Source organism: Ylistrum balloti, unplaced genomic scaffold (genome assembly GCF_031769215.1).
Source record: "Ylistrum balloti isolate Yb309-2 unplaced genomic scaffold, AGI_CSIRO_Ybal_v1 Utg370006, whole genome shotgun sequence".
Classification (NCBI taxonomy): Eukaryota; Metazoa; Mollusca; class Bivalvia; order Pectinida; family Pectinidae; genus Ylistrum; species Ylistrum balloti.
Genome location: NW_026782081.1, coordinates 1,532,578 through 1,553,333, shown reverse-complemented (window position 1 = coordinate 1,553,333; position 20,756 = coordinate 1,532,578). Strand labels below are relative to the sequence as shown.

Sequence of the window (20,756 nt, the reverse complement as noted above, 5' to 3'; positions counted from 1 at the left end):
TTCTTGGCATCACTGACGGGTTCTGCAAGGACGAAACAGATGTATGATAAAGCTCAAATCATAGTTTCAGTCTGATGTATCTTATTTAAATTTATATCAAAAGGTGCTATTCACAGGTGTGTCTTTGTTGATGTAGCATGACCGGAGAAATATGGAAACGTCCTCGGATCAATTTCACATTCTTTCATTTGTTCTTTCTAGTGAAAAGTATTCAAGTCTTAATCTATTGTTTCTGCGCACTAGCGCAATATTGTCTTTGTATTAGTAGGATTTATATTGATATCATGTTTTCACCAATCATTAAACATCTGTTCAACGTAGTTGTCACAGTTGTAGCAGACGAGTGTACTTCCTATAGTATAATATCGGAGAATCATAGAAGTACGTTATTCGAGCCAGAAGGAAATGACAAACTTTTATGTGATAGAGCATTGCCAAGCAACTGGTACAGATTCACCAATGGTGAAATGCCAACATCATGTGTTCCAACCTTCCACTGCGGAACACAAGTTCCGGTATGGTTAAATGGTCAGTTACCGAAGGTCCAAGGTAGTAAAGTCACCCTTCAGGCGTGTTACAACTACGGTAAGGGTGTTGATCCCGGAACTTATGGAGGTTCAACTTGTTGTCATATATCGCAACAAGTACAGGTGAAAAACTGTGGGCATTTCAATGTGTATCACCTGGCAAGAACAATGGCGTGTCCTATGGCTTACTGTGCTGGTGAGTTTGTCTTTATGTATAATATGTATATAATGATGCTATTTATCTATGTAAATCTTTATTTCTGTATAACAAAATAAAAGTATTGTAAACTTGATATACCGCGATCCTGAAGTTATACCATGACTTTAGTGCAAAAAGTGCAAAACTCATAACACTAGATTACAAGGTGAAAATTATTGGGAAGTTTTACGGTTGTCATAATGATCTCATTGAGTAATATTCTATTTATTTGTGCGATATCAAGCTTGACATGTTTGATAGAATTAAGAATGCTGAACTAAAGTTCGTTACAAATCGCCTTCAAGAAATATGACAGATTTCTACAGTTTTTCCTTGCTAATAGAAATGATGACAACATATATGACCAAACAAAGGAAAGGCGCTACGTTGTAGGTGTTATTTGTGATCAACTATTGAAGTGATGTGTGTGTTTTCAGGTGATTCACGAGTCTGTCCTATCGGACAATCAAATATTGCATCGCATAATTGCACAGGTAGGTTTCAATCTGATTTGATATTTATGGAAAGGATGAGATAATTTTCGTGTAGTGTGTATGATCAAATACCGAGACAACAGTATAAGCAATTTACATTACCTTACCTATTGCCTTTTTTCTGTTTATTTATCTTTCGTTCATAGTTTTATGTCTTTGCACAGTTTGTACAATACATGTAATCGATCAATGAGTGTGAATTTTGTTGAACAAAAATTGTTATTGAAATTAGTATCATATTCGTTAATAATTGGAAAACTATTGATCGTTTGCGCCTGAATTTTTGTTTTATACAACATGTACATTGTATTATTGGCTGACAATTTAAGAAGCAGTTTTTGTATACTGCATATTTTCTATTTCATGTATCATACAATTGTAGGTGCATCAACTCAAGGTTGTATAAAAGATAACGATTTTTGAGAATATCAATATCTAAAGTCATTGAAATTTCGTCTCAATTTAAGGAGAAAGACAAATGTTCATAACTCGATATTTTATTTAGACTTTGAATGACAACCTTAAAAACGACGTATAACAAATGTAAATATTCTACCGTTCTATTTCTTTTTGTGCACATGTACTTGAGGCTCCTCTGAAATTGTCTGATGTATGACAATTGCCAAATTATTTAATTATGGGTCTGCTTCACCTCCCCGACTAGATTTTGACTTTTCAGTTGATCACTTTGGAATTTTCTCGGTCGCTTCAAAATCCCCATAGGAGCTCTGATTGGCGATATAATCACATTGCTTCCATTACGACATCATAATATCATATGTTGTTATATTTTATGAATAACATTTCGCTATCTGCAGCATTCATCTCTATGAAAGAACATGAACACTATTCGGGGATCGTTTTCTTAATTACTGATGAGTCTGAAAAAATCTTGACATTTAATTCTGACTGATATACAGCGGATTGAGAGTGAAGCATCAGGTTAATTGGTTTAACATAATGATTTATTACACTATATCAATTTAACAGAATATTGCACATCGGTAACTTCAGAGTAAACAGTAAACAAATTGACTAAGTTTTTTTTATGAAATCAACTAACTTAAAATCAATTTCTGGCTTCCTAATTGATAATCAATAAAACAAAATGATAAAGCGGTCAAGTTTGATCGTGTGTTAAACAGAATTGAAAATTGACTTAAATTATATCACTTTGGTTCTAACTCAAGACATGCACCTATAGAAGTTTCAGATATTCAAATCATATACTAGAAGGCTTGAAGATGTTCATTGTATATAAACATGTGATGGTGATATGTTTTTAATAATGCAAAGAAAGATGTGAGCATGTTCAGTGCATTTAAACATGTGATTATGATATTCTCCCATCATTCACAGGCTTGTCACTCGTTTTACTTGTTCAAGATTTTTCTGTCAACCCCTAGGGTATGATTTCTCTGTCAACCCCTATGGTATGACAGATAGCGCGTGCACCGGAAGTGAACTGGACTACTTCTACACACGTCGTCTGCTACATGTATGTAAACAAATACACATGTACGAATTTACCAATAGCTCAAAACCATGTTTGAAATAGGAGACACTGTCAGCATAAGATCTGAAGATAGGAAGGGCAAGATTATTGACACTTTTCACCCTATAGGAACTTATATGATGTATAAAGTCCACATGACTGACACTGGCGAAATAGTACAGCAAAGCATGAACTTGTGAAGGAAATTATAAGCTAAGGCTCTATGAAAAAGTATGATGGGAGAAAAATATTAATCCCATATCTTGAGGGTGTAACAGAGAAATCTCCAACCCCAGGGGTGATATTTTTGGTTGTCCAACCCTCGGCATAGCCTTGGATTAGACAACTAAGAATATCACCCCTCGGGATGGAGATTTCTTTGTCACATCCTCAAGGTAGGGGAAGATTCTATTAGTCTTTCTTACAATAATATTTACTGTATTGCAGAGCTTTACCCTAAAATGACCCACTCCCCTGTAATCGGTGACCCGTATGTTGATTCCGGCGGCACGAAGTGTTATACATGTGGCTGCACAGGTAATGTCAAATTTCCTTGCCATATTCCTTATCCGAAGGGTGTGCCGAATGTTGCGTTTGAAGTTACATGGACTGTTAACGGAGTTCCACTCACGTATCCCGGAACACATCATCCTGTAGGCCAGAATCTTACAGGTGATGAACGAGACGCAACACTCGAAGAAATATATATGCGAGGACACTTAGACACTGAAGTATGTATATGGTTATTTAATTTTACGATATGGACATTTGTCAAATGAAATTTGAAAGATATTCTAAATTTCATATGGAAGGAAAATGTGAATTATATACTCAACAAAAAAAGAAAAGCACAAATTTTCCCCCCGCAGTACACCTTACCTGTAAGGAAATAATGGAATATTTGGTCAGGTATTACATCAATAAATATCTCCCTTATCGACAATATACCCTCAAATCAGCCAAGCGTGACGGTGACGATGTCATTGTCTGACTTTGTGAGCTTCTTTAGTCCAAATCACGCGGCGTGATCAAGCTAGGCCGTGTTTTTTCAAACGAACTATTTCAACGGATACTCTAAGTTCAGCCACATTAATTTTCCTTGATGGCATTTTGATTTCGCCTTTGACCGATATGCCACTCTTAACGTAAATTCAGAGGGGTAGCGCAATTGCGATGTTGAAGGATGGTCATAGCTAAACTGTTGTCGCATGGCAGTTTGGCGTTGCCTCGTGTACAATTAACCGTCTCTATACACGTTTTCTTGCTACAGAGTTAGTTTCCGATCGTCCCAAGAGCGGTCGTCCGCAAGTAATGACCTCACGACAAGACAGGGCGATTCGATTGTCGCACTTGCGCAACATATTCATGAGTGCAGTAGAGACTCTGTCGCAAACGTCAGGTACCCATGTTCAAATTGCCTTGAACCGCTTGTGTGCCGAGAGAGTCGGGCCATCTTTGACACCACAGAGGCGGCAAGTGCGTCATGACTGAATGCGGAGACATGGCCCCGTTGATGCGTCGATGTAGGCGTGTGATGTTCACCAACGAGTCTAGATTCTGTCTGTATCGCTCAGACAGAAGAAAAAGGGTATATCGCAGAACGTTTCGCCGACGCATGCGTGATTGAACGCGATAGATTCGGTGGGGCCTCTGTAATGGTTTGGGGAGGCATCTCCCATGGAGTAAAATCCCCCTTAGTGGTCCTGGATCCAAACCTCAATGCCGGTCGATACGGAGACCAGATCCTCCAACGACATGTCTTTCCATTTCTCAGACGTAATAACCTATTTTACCAGGAAGACAATGCTAGACCGCAAGTTGCCAAAGTCTGTCATGATTTTCTCACGGCAATCAACGTTCAGTCTTTGGAGGGGTCCCATATAGCCCCGACATGTCTCTCATCGAACATTTTGGAATGGGGTTGACAAGCGTGTTAGGAAACTAAGCGCGCCCAGTTGATCGCAGAATTAACACAAGATTGGAAGAACATTCCCTTAAGGCGAATTAATGTTATCATGAATTCAATGCATATGAGGAGAATCCATGCAGGGATTCGTGCAAGAGGTGCCCACACTAGGTATTGACGTGTCATTTTTAGCGGGTATCCCACCATGAGAAACTGCTCGCGACACGAGTGACACCACACAGATTTTTCCTCTGCAGTATTGTAAAGAGTAGACTTGTCCCTTCATATTGATATAAAATTTTGTACAAATTTCGCAAAAAATATCAAAGGTTGTTGATCGTATAATTTAATTGTGCGTTTCTTTCTTTGTTGAGTATGTATATTTGCAGAAGTCGTGCCCTACATTCATATCCTTATCCTATTATGGTTTGTTTCATTGTTGGAATTCCTATGTATACCTCAGGCAGCCGATATGTCTTGTTTTTTTTTTTTTTAAGTTGATAAAATGGTTTAATCATAACGTTTTTATTGTTTTAATGTCAGCCATATTATGTACATACGATAACGTATCTATGTCTTTTCTTCAGCTGCGGTGTGAGGTGCGCTCCTATTATGCCAATAACTACAATGGACCGAAGAGTGACACATTGAAAAGTAACAGTTTCTGGGCTGGGATCCGGGTAACTTCATTTCCTATTAGTACTGGTTTTGCTATGGATATTTAAATCTAATACCGTATGTAAACAGTTACATGCCCCTTTCAATTGACAAGCCGTAATTTGAAAGGGTTTTAGACGGACAGGTAGTTGAATTGACTTTAAAATGGCTTTTAGAACGTATCAAATGTTGTATTTACAGAATTTATTAAGTTTCGTGGGAAGGGGTCGGGAGAAGGATGGGGAGGGGATAGCATAATGTGACAAAACTTCAATGCGTCTGCGCCACAAGTTCAACAATAATATTTTTTTTCTAGAAACATAACAATTCTATAACGGTCGACGAGAAAGGAGACGAACAAGAAATCACACTCGAATCGACTGTCCCAATCCCGTGCAACAGTGCAGTAATAAGATCCTGTTTGTTTGAAGTAGAAATGGGCTTCAGTTCAGACCCATATGGTAAAAATCAACAATTCACTATTTTCGTTGATTATAGGACATTTTTTATTATGCTTAATTTCCAATTAATTATAATTTATCTGAAATTAGAAATTTATTGAATATATTTCGAATTCAGTAGAATTAACCTAGATTTGGAAAACTAATTCCAATTAAATTGTAAGCTATCAGATGAAGTCTATCAGGCCGGCTAAAAGCGTTATCAGTTCTATTCAAAATGGTTTATACGTTATGGATTACCAGTTCACAAAAGCATGGATGTGTCTCAATGTCAGCATACGGTACTTAACTCGACAAACAATGTCATTCGTAATTCACGAATTTGATAAAGAATTACAATTCTGGTATTTGTAGACATTTCAACGAGTACGTGTGAATATGAACTAAAATGCGATAACACTACCCATAAGTACTCTACCACCGTCAAGGTCGTTGCCACAAGAGATTTTGTTAAAGATGGTGACCAGCAGCACGTGCTTGCATTCCGACCACTATTCCGACCAAATTCAATGTGGGACGGCTACAATATATCTTCAATCCAGGTGATGTATTATCTATATACCGTAACCTTGATCTCATTTTGACCTTTAACCTACATCAAAGAAAAATGTCAAGGCGCAACGTCCTGCACTACTTTTTACTGGAACATATACTTACATAGGTTAGATTATGTGTCATGTATCAGAATAGGTCACTGTGACCTTCATTTCTATGTTTGGCCTACAACATAGAGAAAGGGATGTCTAAAGTCCGTTTCATATTCTGTTGAATTCACTTGCATTTATAGCACAAAATGTAATTGAATTATAAAATGCCGTGGAAATTATGGTGTCAAAGGATGCAATTGAATGAATAAACGTCACAACATACATGTACACGTATCTTTCCATTAGATTTAGTTGCAATATTAACTTAATTTTGTTACCCTTTACATGTATTACATTAGGCTGGAACTGTACCTCACCGAAATATCTTATTTTGCATGTTAAATAATTTGAGTACGTCACAAGTGTTATATTACTGCTCAAAAACTCAAAAAATAAATATCCAATACGGCTGCATCGGGGCAAGAACTGTTAAGAATTCCGACAGTGAATATTTTTGACACCAAGATTATCTCACATTATATGAAACAGTTGTAATTTCCCTTCGTCTAGCTTTCCATATTTGTAGCCGTCTTGCTGCAACTCTGTTCATTATTCAGAGTATACATTCTATACAATTTCTGTAATCGTATAATTTCGAACCTATGTGTGATGTATTCTTTTTGTATACGTATATAAACTTGGTTACGGTTTGTCCTTTTCACCAATTTTGACACTCCTCTTAATTCAACAACTCGCATTCGCTTCGCTGCTTAGAATATATTTAGCAATTAATCCTACTGAAAGATTCGTATACATGTATCTATTATTTTTTTTTATATCTTGTCAGAAGTCTTTCCTAGAATAACGCCCTTTACATATAAATGCTAATAGATTATTTAGATCCATGATTATTTATTGACATAACGGAATACTACTTTTGTCACTATACTATGACTGATAAGAGGCACATGGTGTGTGTGCCAACAGACACTACTGCTCGATTTAATGGATATTCTAATTCCTTCTTATTGTTTTGTTTTATTCAGAAATATGTGTTACTTATGATTGTATAAGAACATTACTTTTTGTGAATATAGATAAGATCAAAGGACAGATCACATGCCACTTGCTCGGCAGTCTCGGATCCTCATGTGATACAAGTTGAACATAACAAGTGAGAAAGTTTATGCAAGCGGTGGTAAGACAACAATATATACAATGAAAAGTGTGGCAATTAAAACGAATACCAGGTAATTGAGTAGGACGGTAAGAGGTGAAAGAGATAAAACAATAGCGAATAATACTTTTATAAACTGTAAGATATATCAAATTAGACACTATCAGGTAGGAGAATTAAAACAACAGCTTAAAAACTAGAACAATAGAATTGAAACAATAGTAAGTAACGGTGTTACGGTAATGTCACTGGTGTAGTTTATGATTTTAAATAATTCTAAAAATTAATCGATGTTATATTGAACGTTATTTTGGACAAGCTGTTAATAGCACTGTTAATTGTTTATCCTATTTTGTAAATTATATTTTTCTTTATTAATTACAGAAAGCCTGTCAACATTTTCAATGTAGGGAATTTGGTCTTGTATAAGAGCAAAGTGAGACCATTCGAGGTAATATTAATTAAGGATAGTTCTCCATAAAACAACTAAATATAATATTTTATTTAAATGGCCAAAACGTCATTTTGATATTAGACCATTCGAGGGTACATTAATTAAGGATACTATCATCATGCAACGGAAGTAAAACTCCTTTTTTGATAAGCAATATTTTTATATACTTTGTATCAAAAACCATAGCCGCTATAATATCCTTTGCAAGATGTTCAATTTATTGGAAACTATATTCACCAATCCTGGTTTAGCTCCAAGGGATTTATGTAGTTATGATTAGTGGATAAGTCACAATAAGAATATACACATTCTTCTGTCTCAGTAACAAGTTTGTAATAAGTTTGCTATTGTTACTCTAAGAAACATGTAATTACAAATGCTACGATACTACACATAAACGTATGCAATCAAATATATAACTATATGATAGTGATGACGGGTGATATTGATTTAAATAGAATTAAGCATTGTTTAGCTAAGATAGTTTTGATGTGGTAATTTGATGAGTATTATACGTTTGTTATAATTATGAAATAAAACGAAATATAAATGTCTTTTATTCTAGGTCCAAATAACGAATTGGCCTTGTGGAAGTTACAGCCCTTGTATATGTGCCGTAGCTGCTCGTGAAGGGAACGACTACATACAGATTGATATGTGTGCTAAAACGAGGAACCAGTTGAGTGCTCCTGAAGTTACATATCCATCTGGGCCGCTTACTGGCGGCACAACAGTTGACCCAGAAAAAAATGGTAAAACCTTACATGTAAGTAAATATTGCGAGATGAATCTTTTGCAAGCGAGATATTTAACTATAATCTATAAAATACAACTCATTGATAATTCAATACATACTTTTACCATCTCCTTTGAGTGATATAATGCCGAGGGACACATTAAAATATCATTTTCAGCCTCGGAATTTTTGATGGTGTTTTGAGATAATCCATTCTTTGACCATGTCTACTGGATATGCCTACCAGATTAAAAAACCATGGACACTATATACTCGTCTACTTCAGCCGCCTACCTTAATTTCGATTTAAAGATAGCCACAACCCTGAATCTACAAGGGCGTGTTCCTATTACCACAATTTCAATAACTGATGTCGACAGCTGACAGTAAATATAGTCGATGAATTTTAAGAACATTTTGTGCTATATTTTGTGAGATAAAAGTTGATGAAGACTATGAACAGTAGTTTGATTGCCACTGTGATCTGACTGGAAAATGTTTTATTTCTAATTTGTTTTATGAAGTTAGACATGTTCTATACTCGTCAGTGCAACAAGTGATTTTGTTGCTCTAGTTCTCATTTGAAGACATAATGTTACATAAATTGAAGAATGAATCTAGAAGGCGGCTATGGTTGATGAAGCAGATGGTTCTGAACGCTTAACTTTCAATAACACAAGGTCGCATTATTGCATCCTTTCAGGGTCCTCGTTCAAATATTTCCTTAGTCAGTATTTTGTCCTCGTTTTATTGACCTTGAATAAAGTTACGTTTTCATAATATATATTCGTATTCCATGTTCAGTTGTTTAGCAAAGATTAACAACAACGCTGCTTTATTATACTTAAGTGATTTTTTTCACTTTTTATTTACATTCTCTTGAAATTGTATTATTAATAGTTGAATCATTTTAGATACATTTTCCATCTGGTGCCAGCCTTATGGTTTCTGCAGCTTTGCTTACACGTAATGGTAAAGAAAAGGACGGCTATCTTAATGTATACCTAAAAGTGCCTACAGATGACATTGGGAATTCAGAAGGGATATGTGGGACATATGACGGGAATCCAAACAACGATCGATTAGGAAGTGATGGACTACAACATCCAAGCGCTATTGATTTTGCCAATTCTTGGCTGTATGAGTCATTATTATTATTCTATTTACGAATTTATTGTTGTGAAAGAATTAATGGAGTTAATTTGCTATAATCGGATGTAAACTTCATATTTGGTATTGCTGGTATTCATATGAATTTGTATTGTTATAATAGCGTTATAACAACAATATGAAAATGCCTCTTTAAAGAAAGATCTGCAACACATATATTTGTTATTTGGGGATGAACATTAAGATACTAGGGTATAGATAAAGATGAATTTAAAAAAGATGCGTTATGATATTCAGCTGTGAAAACGTTAACTACCTTCTAAGATGTTATTTACGCATCTTCATTAGCTTGTCAGAAAGCAATGACTACAAACTGAGAGATTAAGGTATACTGAGCATTTATGAAAATAGATAAAAGTAAACAATTGAATTGTTCTGAAGCATAACTGCTTCCTTTATTTTGGAATACGATAACAAATATATTCTACTTCCAGCTTTAAACGATTGTTTTGTATATTATTATTTGAACATCAGGTTTCATAGAACGAATGCAGCCTACGAATCACGTTTGCCTGGTAGATTGGTTTCCGAGGTTTGCCGTAACTGAATGCAACAGTTTAATTGATTAGAGTGTGGCTCGATTCATAATATACACATGCACTTGACGTTCTTTTAAAATGACCAGATATATGAAACTTATGAATTTGATTGAATTATAGGGCTAGTGCTTTTCCCTTTCTTGTTCCTCATATATGTTTCGGTCAGTTCTCCTAGTCGCTTCCTCGGCGTCAATACTTAGGTCCTAGCATCACTGATAAGTACCAGAAGGACAAAACGGCGGTATTATGCAAGTTAATTCACTTTTTCACCTGATCTATCTGTGAGGCGCTCTTTACTTGTGTGTCTGTTTAACAATATGTATTTTTTTTGTTATTCAGAATACCACCTAAGTACAGTTTTTTTGAAAACCCTCCGTTGCAATCTACTGCTTACAATCATAACGACGCCAACTACTGCCAGTGTGATAATGCAACATCCCAGGCTATATGTACAAAATCTAAGGCATCTAATCCACTAGCACAGGTAGGCCTGATAATAATATTCTTTTAAGCCAGTCTTTTAGTACTGGTACTCTACCTGTACAAAGAAAAATCAATTAATTTTTCGCACTGCTACTAACATGTCTAAAGACCAGCCAGTTCTTTAGCACGGGTACTAATATATAAGGTATAACCAGACAACTCTTTAGCACTGGTATTTATATCTATATAGTTGTACCAGACAACTTTTTAACAATGGTACTTATATATATATAGTATTACAAGCCAACTCTTTAACAATGGTACTTATATATATCGTAGTACCAGACAACTCTTTAGCACTGGTACTTATATATATATATATATATAAGTACATGCCAACTTTTTAGCACTGGCACTTATAGATATATATTTTGATATTGCGGGGACCATGGATTGGGATTAGAGGGGATAGAAAGATGTGGGAAAGGCAATGTTTTCATATTCACCTATAACACTTTTAAACTTTTCCAGAATACCGGTAAAAAACCACGTCGCCACATTGGTACTTTCCGATGGGGACAACCTCGTGGTCACCAAGATTACGCCAAAGAAACTGGAATCCGCCGATATGCCAAACCAGGTACTGTTTACTGAATTGGGGAAAAACTGGGACAGTTGTGAAGTTTTAATTAATGTAGTTTTTAATGTCATACTATATGTATGATAGCCCCACACCAGTCACATGACTCGAATTATCATGTTCCGTCACTCTTAATGGAGTATTGTGCAAGCACCCCTATCCCTTGAGGACTTTCAGTAATCTCTCTGTTAAAACGATAACCTGGTGAATGACCGGACATGTTTTAAACTTTCGGGGAAGTTATGATACTTATCATTTATACCCTTTCTTTCTAGAAACGATTTTGAACCAGGCATTTCGTCTATTATCACAATTTTACAAATGCATAAGTTGCAGCAATGCAAATGTCATATTCACAACACTCATTTATCATATCGGCTCAAAATACCTGCAGGGTAATATGTATAAGCTGCATCTCGTTCCGTACCAAACCACTTCCAATGCTCACCCACTGTTATGCGATTCAATCTATAATATGATGACCAAGGAATGGATGTCTATTGGGATATCGTATTTTTTCATTGGGTCATTCATGCTGGTACCTACCTTTGAGGGTTGCTTAAGTTTTGTATATATTTTTATCAAAGATCTTTACAAAACAAACAACCACATAATGACAACTTTTATTACAAGTCTACAATTATTTTAAAAATCAACACAGAATAGACATCTTTGTGCACATTCGTGAGCATTAGTCAAAATAGCAGAAGATGAAAACCTACCAGGAAAACAATAGCATGTTCGGTAATATAGGTCACAAAGCCTTATTCTATTTGTTCGATATCGAAAGACATTTTTGAATTGAAAAGAAATACACAGAAGGAAGCAGAGGGCAGCTGTCACGCGTAGTGGAATGACGGAAGAAATGGCTAGAAAGACGTGCACCGACGACATTCGTCAAGCCACGTTGTTCACGAGATGTCAATCCTTATTGCCATCGGTTATGGTAGAGAAATACATTGGAGCATGTGTGGAGGATATGATGGTAAGGAATTTACATAAATTTGTTCTTAACTCCCGGTTTTAAGTATATAAAAAAATATATATAATCTAGTAAGTAATATCGACGGTATGGTCCAAAATTGGTACTAGATCCTAACAAACAAGCGTTCCATGAATGCGTATTACTGGAATAAATATAAGATCGATAAAGTAATGACGTCAGTACGGACAAGTAACATGTAACATTTTCGAAGCAATTTAAAAAGGTAATCTGACATGCGCCACAAACTTAAACAATTGATTGAAGTTGGTTTGCATAATGGGAAATACTTTATATTAGAAGTTAAGCATGATGAAGCATCAAAACAGCATTATACATATGACCATCACTAATAATGACGTCAGTTTAGGAATACTGTTATTCTTATGTCACCAACTAGATATGTATAGTAGACGTTACAATTTGTATCTGCTAGTTTAATGCGACACAACAGTCATTATGCATGGCTACAGTCAATATTTGATTTTGAAGTGATGTTTTATAAGATATCAATCGCAGAAAAGTTAACTTGGCATGTTGAAGAATCTGTGTGGTTGATAATCACAAAGATGAAAAAGCCACATGTATATGTATCTATTTGTTCAATGCATTATAGCAGTCACAACATATAATTTTGACTTGATTGATAATTAATAAATTTGTGAACCTGGCGTTATTAGTCAAACGTATCATTTCCATTGCAGATTGCAGACAGTGACATCTTTAATATTGGGTATATGAATGCCATTGACTTTGAATGTCAAGATACTGTCCTTCGAGACGTTCATAATTACGCCATAGGGCCGGATAGAAAGAGAATACCACCTGCTGACGTAACAACTCACTTGTGCCCGAATCAATGCAACAGACGTGGCTTATGTCAACAGGGGGTGTGTAAGTGCCAAACCGGTTATATTGGTGATGATTGCTCGGTTCAGTCAGGCGTGACTCCAGTCGTCAGCCGTATTCGCGGGTATGTATTTCCTGTTCTGATGTATTGACGAGTTTGCTAAATATTTCGTATAACCGTTCCCCTACTCGCTGAAGGGCATACTTTTTTTATTTCCTTTAATCTATGAAATATGGTTGTTTTCCTACAAAGATGATATATATCATTTGAACTGATCAAAATAGTCCTTCCCTTCGTTGGTCTATTTCTCTCTCTTTTATCTTTAAGCAATGATTATAGTGATATTAAGTGAATGATAAATATTGCACGAAATGAATTTTGAAATCAAAGTCTTTGTGTACTTTAAAAAATGTCTTTTATTGCAAATGGAAGCTGTGTTTATGCCATTCAGAAGATTGCACGAAAGGCAATATGTGAATAGCAAGTTTCAACATAACTACAGATTTCAAAACTCTTTTTCTCAAGATATGATAGAATGACATACTTTACTTAGATAAATGTGTCTTTACCACTACAGTTTTTAGCGTAATTTATTTTAGTTCAAACATGGTAAAAATCCTAAAATGGGATGGCGTTATCCAGAGTTTACATTTGCATTACGAGCAAAATGTAGCTCAAGTTCCTTTGTTGCTGTTAACACGAATGCTTCTAAGACACATTAAAAAAGACTGTACTAAATTCACATAAGTGAATATCACCTTTCATTAGTGTCGAAAAATTCAGTAAACTGCATCATACAGCTGTGTCGTCCTTCTAGGGCTTAGATGATATAACTGTTGATGTTTCTGATCACATTTGATGAACTAAAGAATAATCCCGATTAGGACAACGATAGCAAAGTCTTTGCTGTCTCTATAAACATTCGTAACAAAATATGATACCCTAAAAACATAGTCTATTAACCTTGTTGTTTTGTCAGTGGCGGTCTATGTGACGTCAGAGACAGAAAGTGCATGAAAGTTCAGGTGATCGCTGAACATTTGATAGCGGGGCCAAACCTGAAGTGTCGCTATAAAAAAGCGGAGGTATGAATATCACATTATTGTTTTCATATTAATGGCCTTAGGAATAATCTATGTCTAACGTTGCTATGCATTGTAACATGACAATCATAGATAAGTATCTGTAAAACATCACCGTTATGACGGGGAAAGTTTGACTATGTATACATCGCCTTTTTTGTTAGGTGTCACGTTTTAAGACAAGAAATATATCAGTTACGATTGTTTTGCTGTACAAATGACAATTAAATACAGCAAATAGCACTTAAATATGTAAAATGTTTCTTTATGTCGTATTGTGGCTTTGTGAAGCGTTTCTATAACATTTTTGATGTAGGCACGAATGTTAAACACTTCACAGTATTGCTGTCGAAGTTTTTACACTTGATACGAAAAGTATTATGACTGGACCAAAGTTGGAATTAATTAACAACATAATAACACTGCAGGATGTCTTAATTAGAAAAGGATATTCGAAAGCCACAGATATGAAACATACCTGTAGATATAAATAGGAGAAAGTATCCCTAACATTCCGTGAATAGAGTAGTGCAATTCATACAATTTGATAGCTATTATGGACCAGAAAAGAAGACAGTTCTTTTTTTATCACTGGCTTATCGGAGAAGTTGGAAATGTTCTGGCCAACCAAGCTACAGTTTTCCCGACGAAAAAAATAACTGCTTCACCAGTTGATGAAATCCACTATTTATTGATAAGAACTGTTCAAGCAATAAAAAACTTTTGAGCCACATGTTTTAGAAAGAGTCCCATCAATCTTTAACAAAATATTAATTTATCTGCATTCAGATATGATCTTTCCCAAAGTAAATGAAATCCCTTCCTTACTTTCTCATTGTCTAGTGTAATGTTGCTTGTTGTATTGTCGGAACCTTCGCTCTTATCTATGTTTGCAAATATATAAACATTTTTTTGTCGTTTGAAGACACAATTGCAAAGTTATCTGGTACTACGATAATATATAAATTAATATGATATCTATAGCCTGACATCCTTTGTTTCTCAAATTTAGTAAAAAAAATATAACTTTACATAAATGATAAAATGAAATGAGGTAGAATAAGAAAGAAAATCAATAATACATAAATACAGAAAAAAGTTGTTATGGAGAAGACTAGACTGTGGCATTATTCTGATTCTGTAGAGTACACTATCTATCGTTAAGAATGGAGATGAAAATGTAAAGGTATATATTATGTTTACCGACCAGGTTGGTGGTAGCAGGCTGTCACCGTATGGGTCCTACTTCGATGTCCCTGCATCCTTTACCAGCTTTCTAGAGGTCGAGTGTAGCTTACCTGAAAGCGCTGTGTTAATTAAAGGTAAATCCATAATAAATTATTGACCAAGTTTTTGAAAACTTGAAATATGTCAAACAAATCATTTTCGTAATTGCAATATAACTAAGACCAAGATTTATGCAAGAAGGTATTGATGAACAGAATGAGTATCTTATTTTCTCTATATGAAGATGCGCTTACCAAAAATCCTTGATATGAAGTTAAAATTAGTTGCTTGTACCCACGTTACTTAGTAACTGAACAGTCACGTCACTCTTGTTCAAGGTTTCTTTAACGGAATGTTTATCCTGAAAAGTTATTGCTCATCCCAAACCTACAATCCTACAATCCCATAAAAAATTTGCAATCCTATCAAAATAAAGTAGCATACATAGCGATATATAATAGGATGTATGAATAACTCCATATTTGTTATTATCGAAACTTTACCTTATTTAATTTTCTGAGAATCCGATTTAATTATCTGAATTATGGAGTCTGTGATGCAGTTAATTATATAAGCTCAATTCGTGTTGTTAGGATTAGGAATACAGTTGTGCTACAGTAACATCTGATCATGTGTTCGTTTTTCCAATGACATAATGATTGTACAAAAGAAACACAATAAACGGCATCATACAGCTGTATCGTTCCACCAGTACTTCTAAGTAATGCAAAGACCAAAGCATTAATTTTGAGGCTTAAGAATTGATCGAAAGAAATACCATTTTCTTACTCCATAATAAGATTCATTTTGTAATTTTCATATATCTATTTTAGACGTATGTCAAGCACATGTGTATATTCTGAACTATGTCACTATTCAATAGAAGTAAAACGTGGCATTCAGGTTACGGCAAACTTCGGGAACTGAACGACCCCAAGCGGTGTCTACCATCTAACATTTAGACGACACGCAAGTGAATAGTATCTTCTCATAAGTGAATATTCTGAATACCGTTCCAGTCTTCAAATGAATTACAACGCGGCACGTAGTTTACAGCAAACCTCGGAGTCAACCAGAAGTCAATATTGATGTGAATCTAGAAAAAGCCCATGCCGAATTGCCCCAATGGCAATGACTGAATGTTCGCCACAATTCTTACCGCAGTGTACATCGGTCAACCTATAGCAATATGTTAGAGTCGGACCATACACTAGTAGATTGATATATATTATACTAATTTACCAGCTATTTCCGTATATTAGATTGTCATTTATCACAATGGTATTATTGGTCAGAATTTAGAAACCCAGTAAGTGACCGAGGCAGCAATGATCGAAAGAAATCATATTCCTTTCCAAAGTGATACAAATTACCAGCATAACATAATGATGTGCACCCTCCAATTGCATACGGCATTTCCTTGTGATGAAGTTTAACCTTTTGCTATGTAAGGAAGGAAAGTTTGTGTAAAAAAATCCATGATTTCAGACGGATTCACAAGAAAAGTGGTTCACAATTTAAGTATTGTAATTGGAGGTACATCTTTGTGTCTTTTATGTCATTTTATACTCTGGTATCGATACTATGTTCCTATGTTATAAAATTCTTGTAAAATCACAAACTTTGAATTTTGGTACACAGTATCATTATAACATCAGCATTTTCCATCGTTTGACCATTACGACTTTCCATGTTGATGAAGAACTTTTTGATTTGAACTTGTCTTTTTAATTCTCTCTCTTTAACGTAGTTATGCCTTTTTTCAATAACGAAAATTTCTGAAAAAATGTCTTTCTTTTCTCAAGTCATGGATTGTACGAAAAACACAAGTGATTAGCACATCCATTTCAAATTTAGTAACGTCTTCACAATACAGCAAGTACTCCTTGAGAAGACAATATATCATATCCTTTGTGTCAAATACTGCTCCCTGATGGTTCAATGCCTTTTTAGTTAATGCTTTCTTAACCGCAGTTCAAGGTAGAAGATATGCCGGGCTCCTTGTCCATCAGGATGATCGAAGATACCTTGGTTTTGATCAAGTTTTGTTGATTACAAAGGGAATGATAGAGCTTTGTGTTATTACTTAATTGGTCTGTTTTCATGGTATATTACGATATCATTATTCTTTGACAGGTAGATATATGTATAATGAGGAAAGGGCATGCTTTAATTGTTTTCCTTTTTACAGACAGCACGCGTGATGCCTTTTTGATGTCTGTGACAGCCGATGGGATACTCTATAGCGCAGAACACACATTCCTGGTCTACGACGGTCTTTGTCAAAACTGTAATATATCTGGACATTGTACATTAAAGGTAAACAAAGGCGATGACTTACGTCGTAACCTGCATGCCACGTTTTATAATGTATTCGTTAACAGCACAGCTCAGAATATACACATGTACTTAACGATCTTTTGAAATTATCAGATGCATGAAACTAACGAAATACGGGAGAAGTGCACTTCCTCGTTTAAATTTTGACATGACGAATCTCTTCACTTTTGTGTCATTTGTATAATCTTTTCAATACATATACGTGTTTCAGGGCATGTATTGAATAATGGTGTGAGGCCTAAAATGGCGATCCTAAGCAAAATTTCACAGAATAATACATATTTGGTTTAACAAGTTGCTCGGGCGAAGATGAATCTAGAAATGCCATGATTTATTTTGCAAGCCTATAGATGTATGTAAACATCTAGCTCGAAAACAAAGACAAGAGCAAATTAACAAATTCAACAATCATTTAAATTCCGTCAAGGCCAACACTTGCCTAATAGACAGAGAATGTCGACGTGAGGGAGAACAGAATGGTGACGGTGGTTACTGTGATCCACACGCTGACCCTTATGGATGGAGTCGGAGTTCCGCTGCGACAGGTGAGTTATTCTACTTTCATTATGTTTATTCAAATATTCACATAGCACTGTATATAACAAGAATAAGGCGGTTGTAGTATATACAGTTATAATCAACACTTCCAAATCTATCAATACAGCTTTAGAAAAGACCAAAAGAGGGGCGAGAGCGCAAGTATATGACAATTCTGTATATGTGAATTTGTGAAAGGTTTTCATGCATTGAGACTACAATCATGACAGATTAATTTAGATTAACTGATATGGATGTAATACACCAGTATTAATTTTGACAATTTCAAGCTATTTTGACTTGAGTGATTGAACTCTTGCTGTTTGTTTGAAAAAGTTTTCTTAACATGAAACGAAATATTTCAGATATGTTTAAGATATAAATGCTCCACACATACAATGCATTAAAAAAATATTAACCAGCATAATCAAAACAACAATCACAAACATCACCCCGTTCCATTGCAACGAACTTAATAAAGACAATATCAGGAACTGGGGCCGTTACTCCTATTTCTTTACCTCCCACATTACCATTAGTTTCACTTTATTTCATGTTTTGCATTTGCACTGCATACCGTCGTACCTATGTAGTCCTATGTATGCCATTTTCCATTAGGTTTAGTGTATCCCTAGAACTGTTTTGTATGTTGCACACCGATAACCGTAATAAATCTCACAACAACAATTATGGTAAATATATTATTATAAAAACCATATGAATACATTTATAAATGGTATTCTGCTTTCCTGTGCGAGATAGTTGCATCAAGATTCACACTGTGGCAACAACTGGGGAAGGCCGGGTGAATACAAATGATGAATTATAGTTTTAGCTACTTTGTTAATACAATTGAGGCAACCAATTGCTCATACAAAGGCTGATGTTATTGCAAGATGAAAAAATTCCTTATACTTTCGTGTAAAAAGTACTATGGGACCATTTCATTTTTGCTATCTAACGTCTCTAGAACGTATAGCTTTCCATATAGGTTACGTAGGTTCGTATAATAGATATAAGTTATTTTTATCCTGTCAGAAATAAACCACTACACGGCGTCTGGGTCTGGATGTCAGTGTGGCTACGACCAAGTGAAGTTTGATTGTGCTTGCTGTACCAACAACGGCTGCCAATGCGGATACACCAACCCTCACATATGTATCAATTGTGACCACATGACAAGCTGTTCAACATACCCGGAGATCATTGTCGCAAGATAAAACAGAAATTCCTGTTTATCTATGAATAAATAAATAGATGAAAATGCATTTCCACGTTCTGTATTATTAATTGAATGTAGGTTTCTTATTAAAGACCTATGATTAATAAACGAATATTGCTTTCTATTCAATTTGATTTGAAAGTGCAGTAATTTCATCGTAAGCACATACTTCCAACATTGTCCTTTGTTTTACTAATGAATTTTGTTATTTTTCCCTGCCAATGTCCAACATATCTAGTAAAAGCAGGATGTGATGATGATAATGATGGAACCGAAATACCATTTTCAAATCATATTTGCATATACCAGGAACTTTATGTGCTGAATGTTATACCATCACTTTTTGAAGTAAGGTTAATGTTATACTCTAACTGGTATTGCGGTTCATCGTTGTACACGTACACCTTTTCTACAGATCGCGAGCTTTATGTTTTACATATTTCTATAATGAGCTGTGGCTTTTATCTTAACCTTTGAAACTGAGCTTATCTTGGATGATAACAAAACACAAAACAAGTTAATCAACACATTTGTATACATCATTTTAATTATCACATTTCAAAATACAAACATATAAAATGTTGAAAGATTATATTGCATTCGAGTTATTTCAAATTATGGATACATAACAAAATACGTTGAACATGATTACTTCGGCATTTGATATTGGTATCCGTGTTATCTGGCATTTCATTTTTATGTAGGATAATTTAATATCAGGATAAGATGATACATGAAAATAATACAAAGACATGACACTATCATTAATTAAACGATGGACGGAACCGATATATATTTTGGAAACATCATCAGCATCACATTTCTACATTTCCGAAATCGATCAAAATAAATTTCCTTTTGGTTGATTCAAAGTTCCCCATTATATAGGTAGGTTTCATTAGTTTATCTAACGTGTGGTTTATACTTTTAAGTTCATCAACTTATGCCACATATGTGATTTAAACTACTCCAAGTTTATAAAATACTTAATATGTATTAAAAGTTGCTGTTCAGATATGTGTCATTTGTGAATCTTTAATATAAATAATGT

The 20,756-nt window shown here is 35.0% G+C and overlaps 1 protein-coding gene across 1 annotated transcript; it reads left to right on the top strand.

Moving 5' to 3' along the window:
* The first annotated feature begins 284 nt into the window (after positions 1-284).
* LOC132548167 (von Willebrand factor D and EGF domain-containing protein-like) lies at positions 285-19,703 on the top strand. Its single transcript, XM_060211989.1, has 19 exons — positions 285-723; positions 1,164-1,220; positions 3,163-3,446; positions 5,209-5,301; positions 5,595-5,739; positions 6,094-6,281; positions 7,424-7,500; positions 7,888-7,954; positions 8,523-8,723; positions 9,608-9,831; positions 10,742-10,886; positions 11,357-11,465; positions 12,275-12,450; positions 13,152-13,420; positions 14,277-14,382; positions 15,590-15,701; positions 17,798-17,925; positions 18,374-18,491; positions 19,522-19,703. The coding sequence occupies exons 1-19, from the start codon at positions 285-287 to the stop codon at positions 19,701-19,703; spliced, it is 3,120 nt and encodes a 1,039-aa protein (XP_060067972.1).
* Positions 19,704-20,756: the final 1,053 nt, after the last annotated feature.

Coding starts and splice junctions, on each gene's coding strand:
- LOC132548167 (XM_060211989.1), top strand. CDS start 285: ATGTTTTCACCAATCATTAAACATCTGTTCAACGTAGTTGTCACAGTT. Junction 10,887..11,356: donor CATCTAATCCACTAGCACAG/GTAGGCCTGATA, acceptor AAACTTTTCCAG/AATACCGGTAAAAAACCACG. Junction 11,466..12,274: donor CCGCCGATATGCCAAACCAG/GTACTGTTTACT, acceptor TGAATTGAAAAG/AAATACACAGAAGGAAGCAG.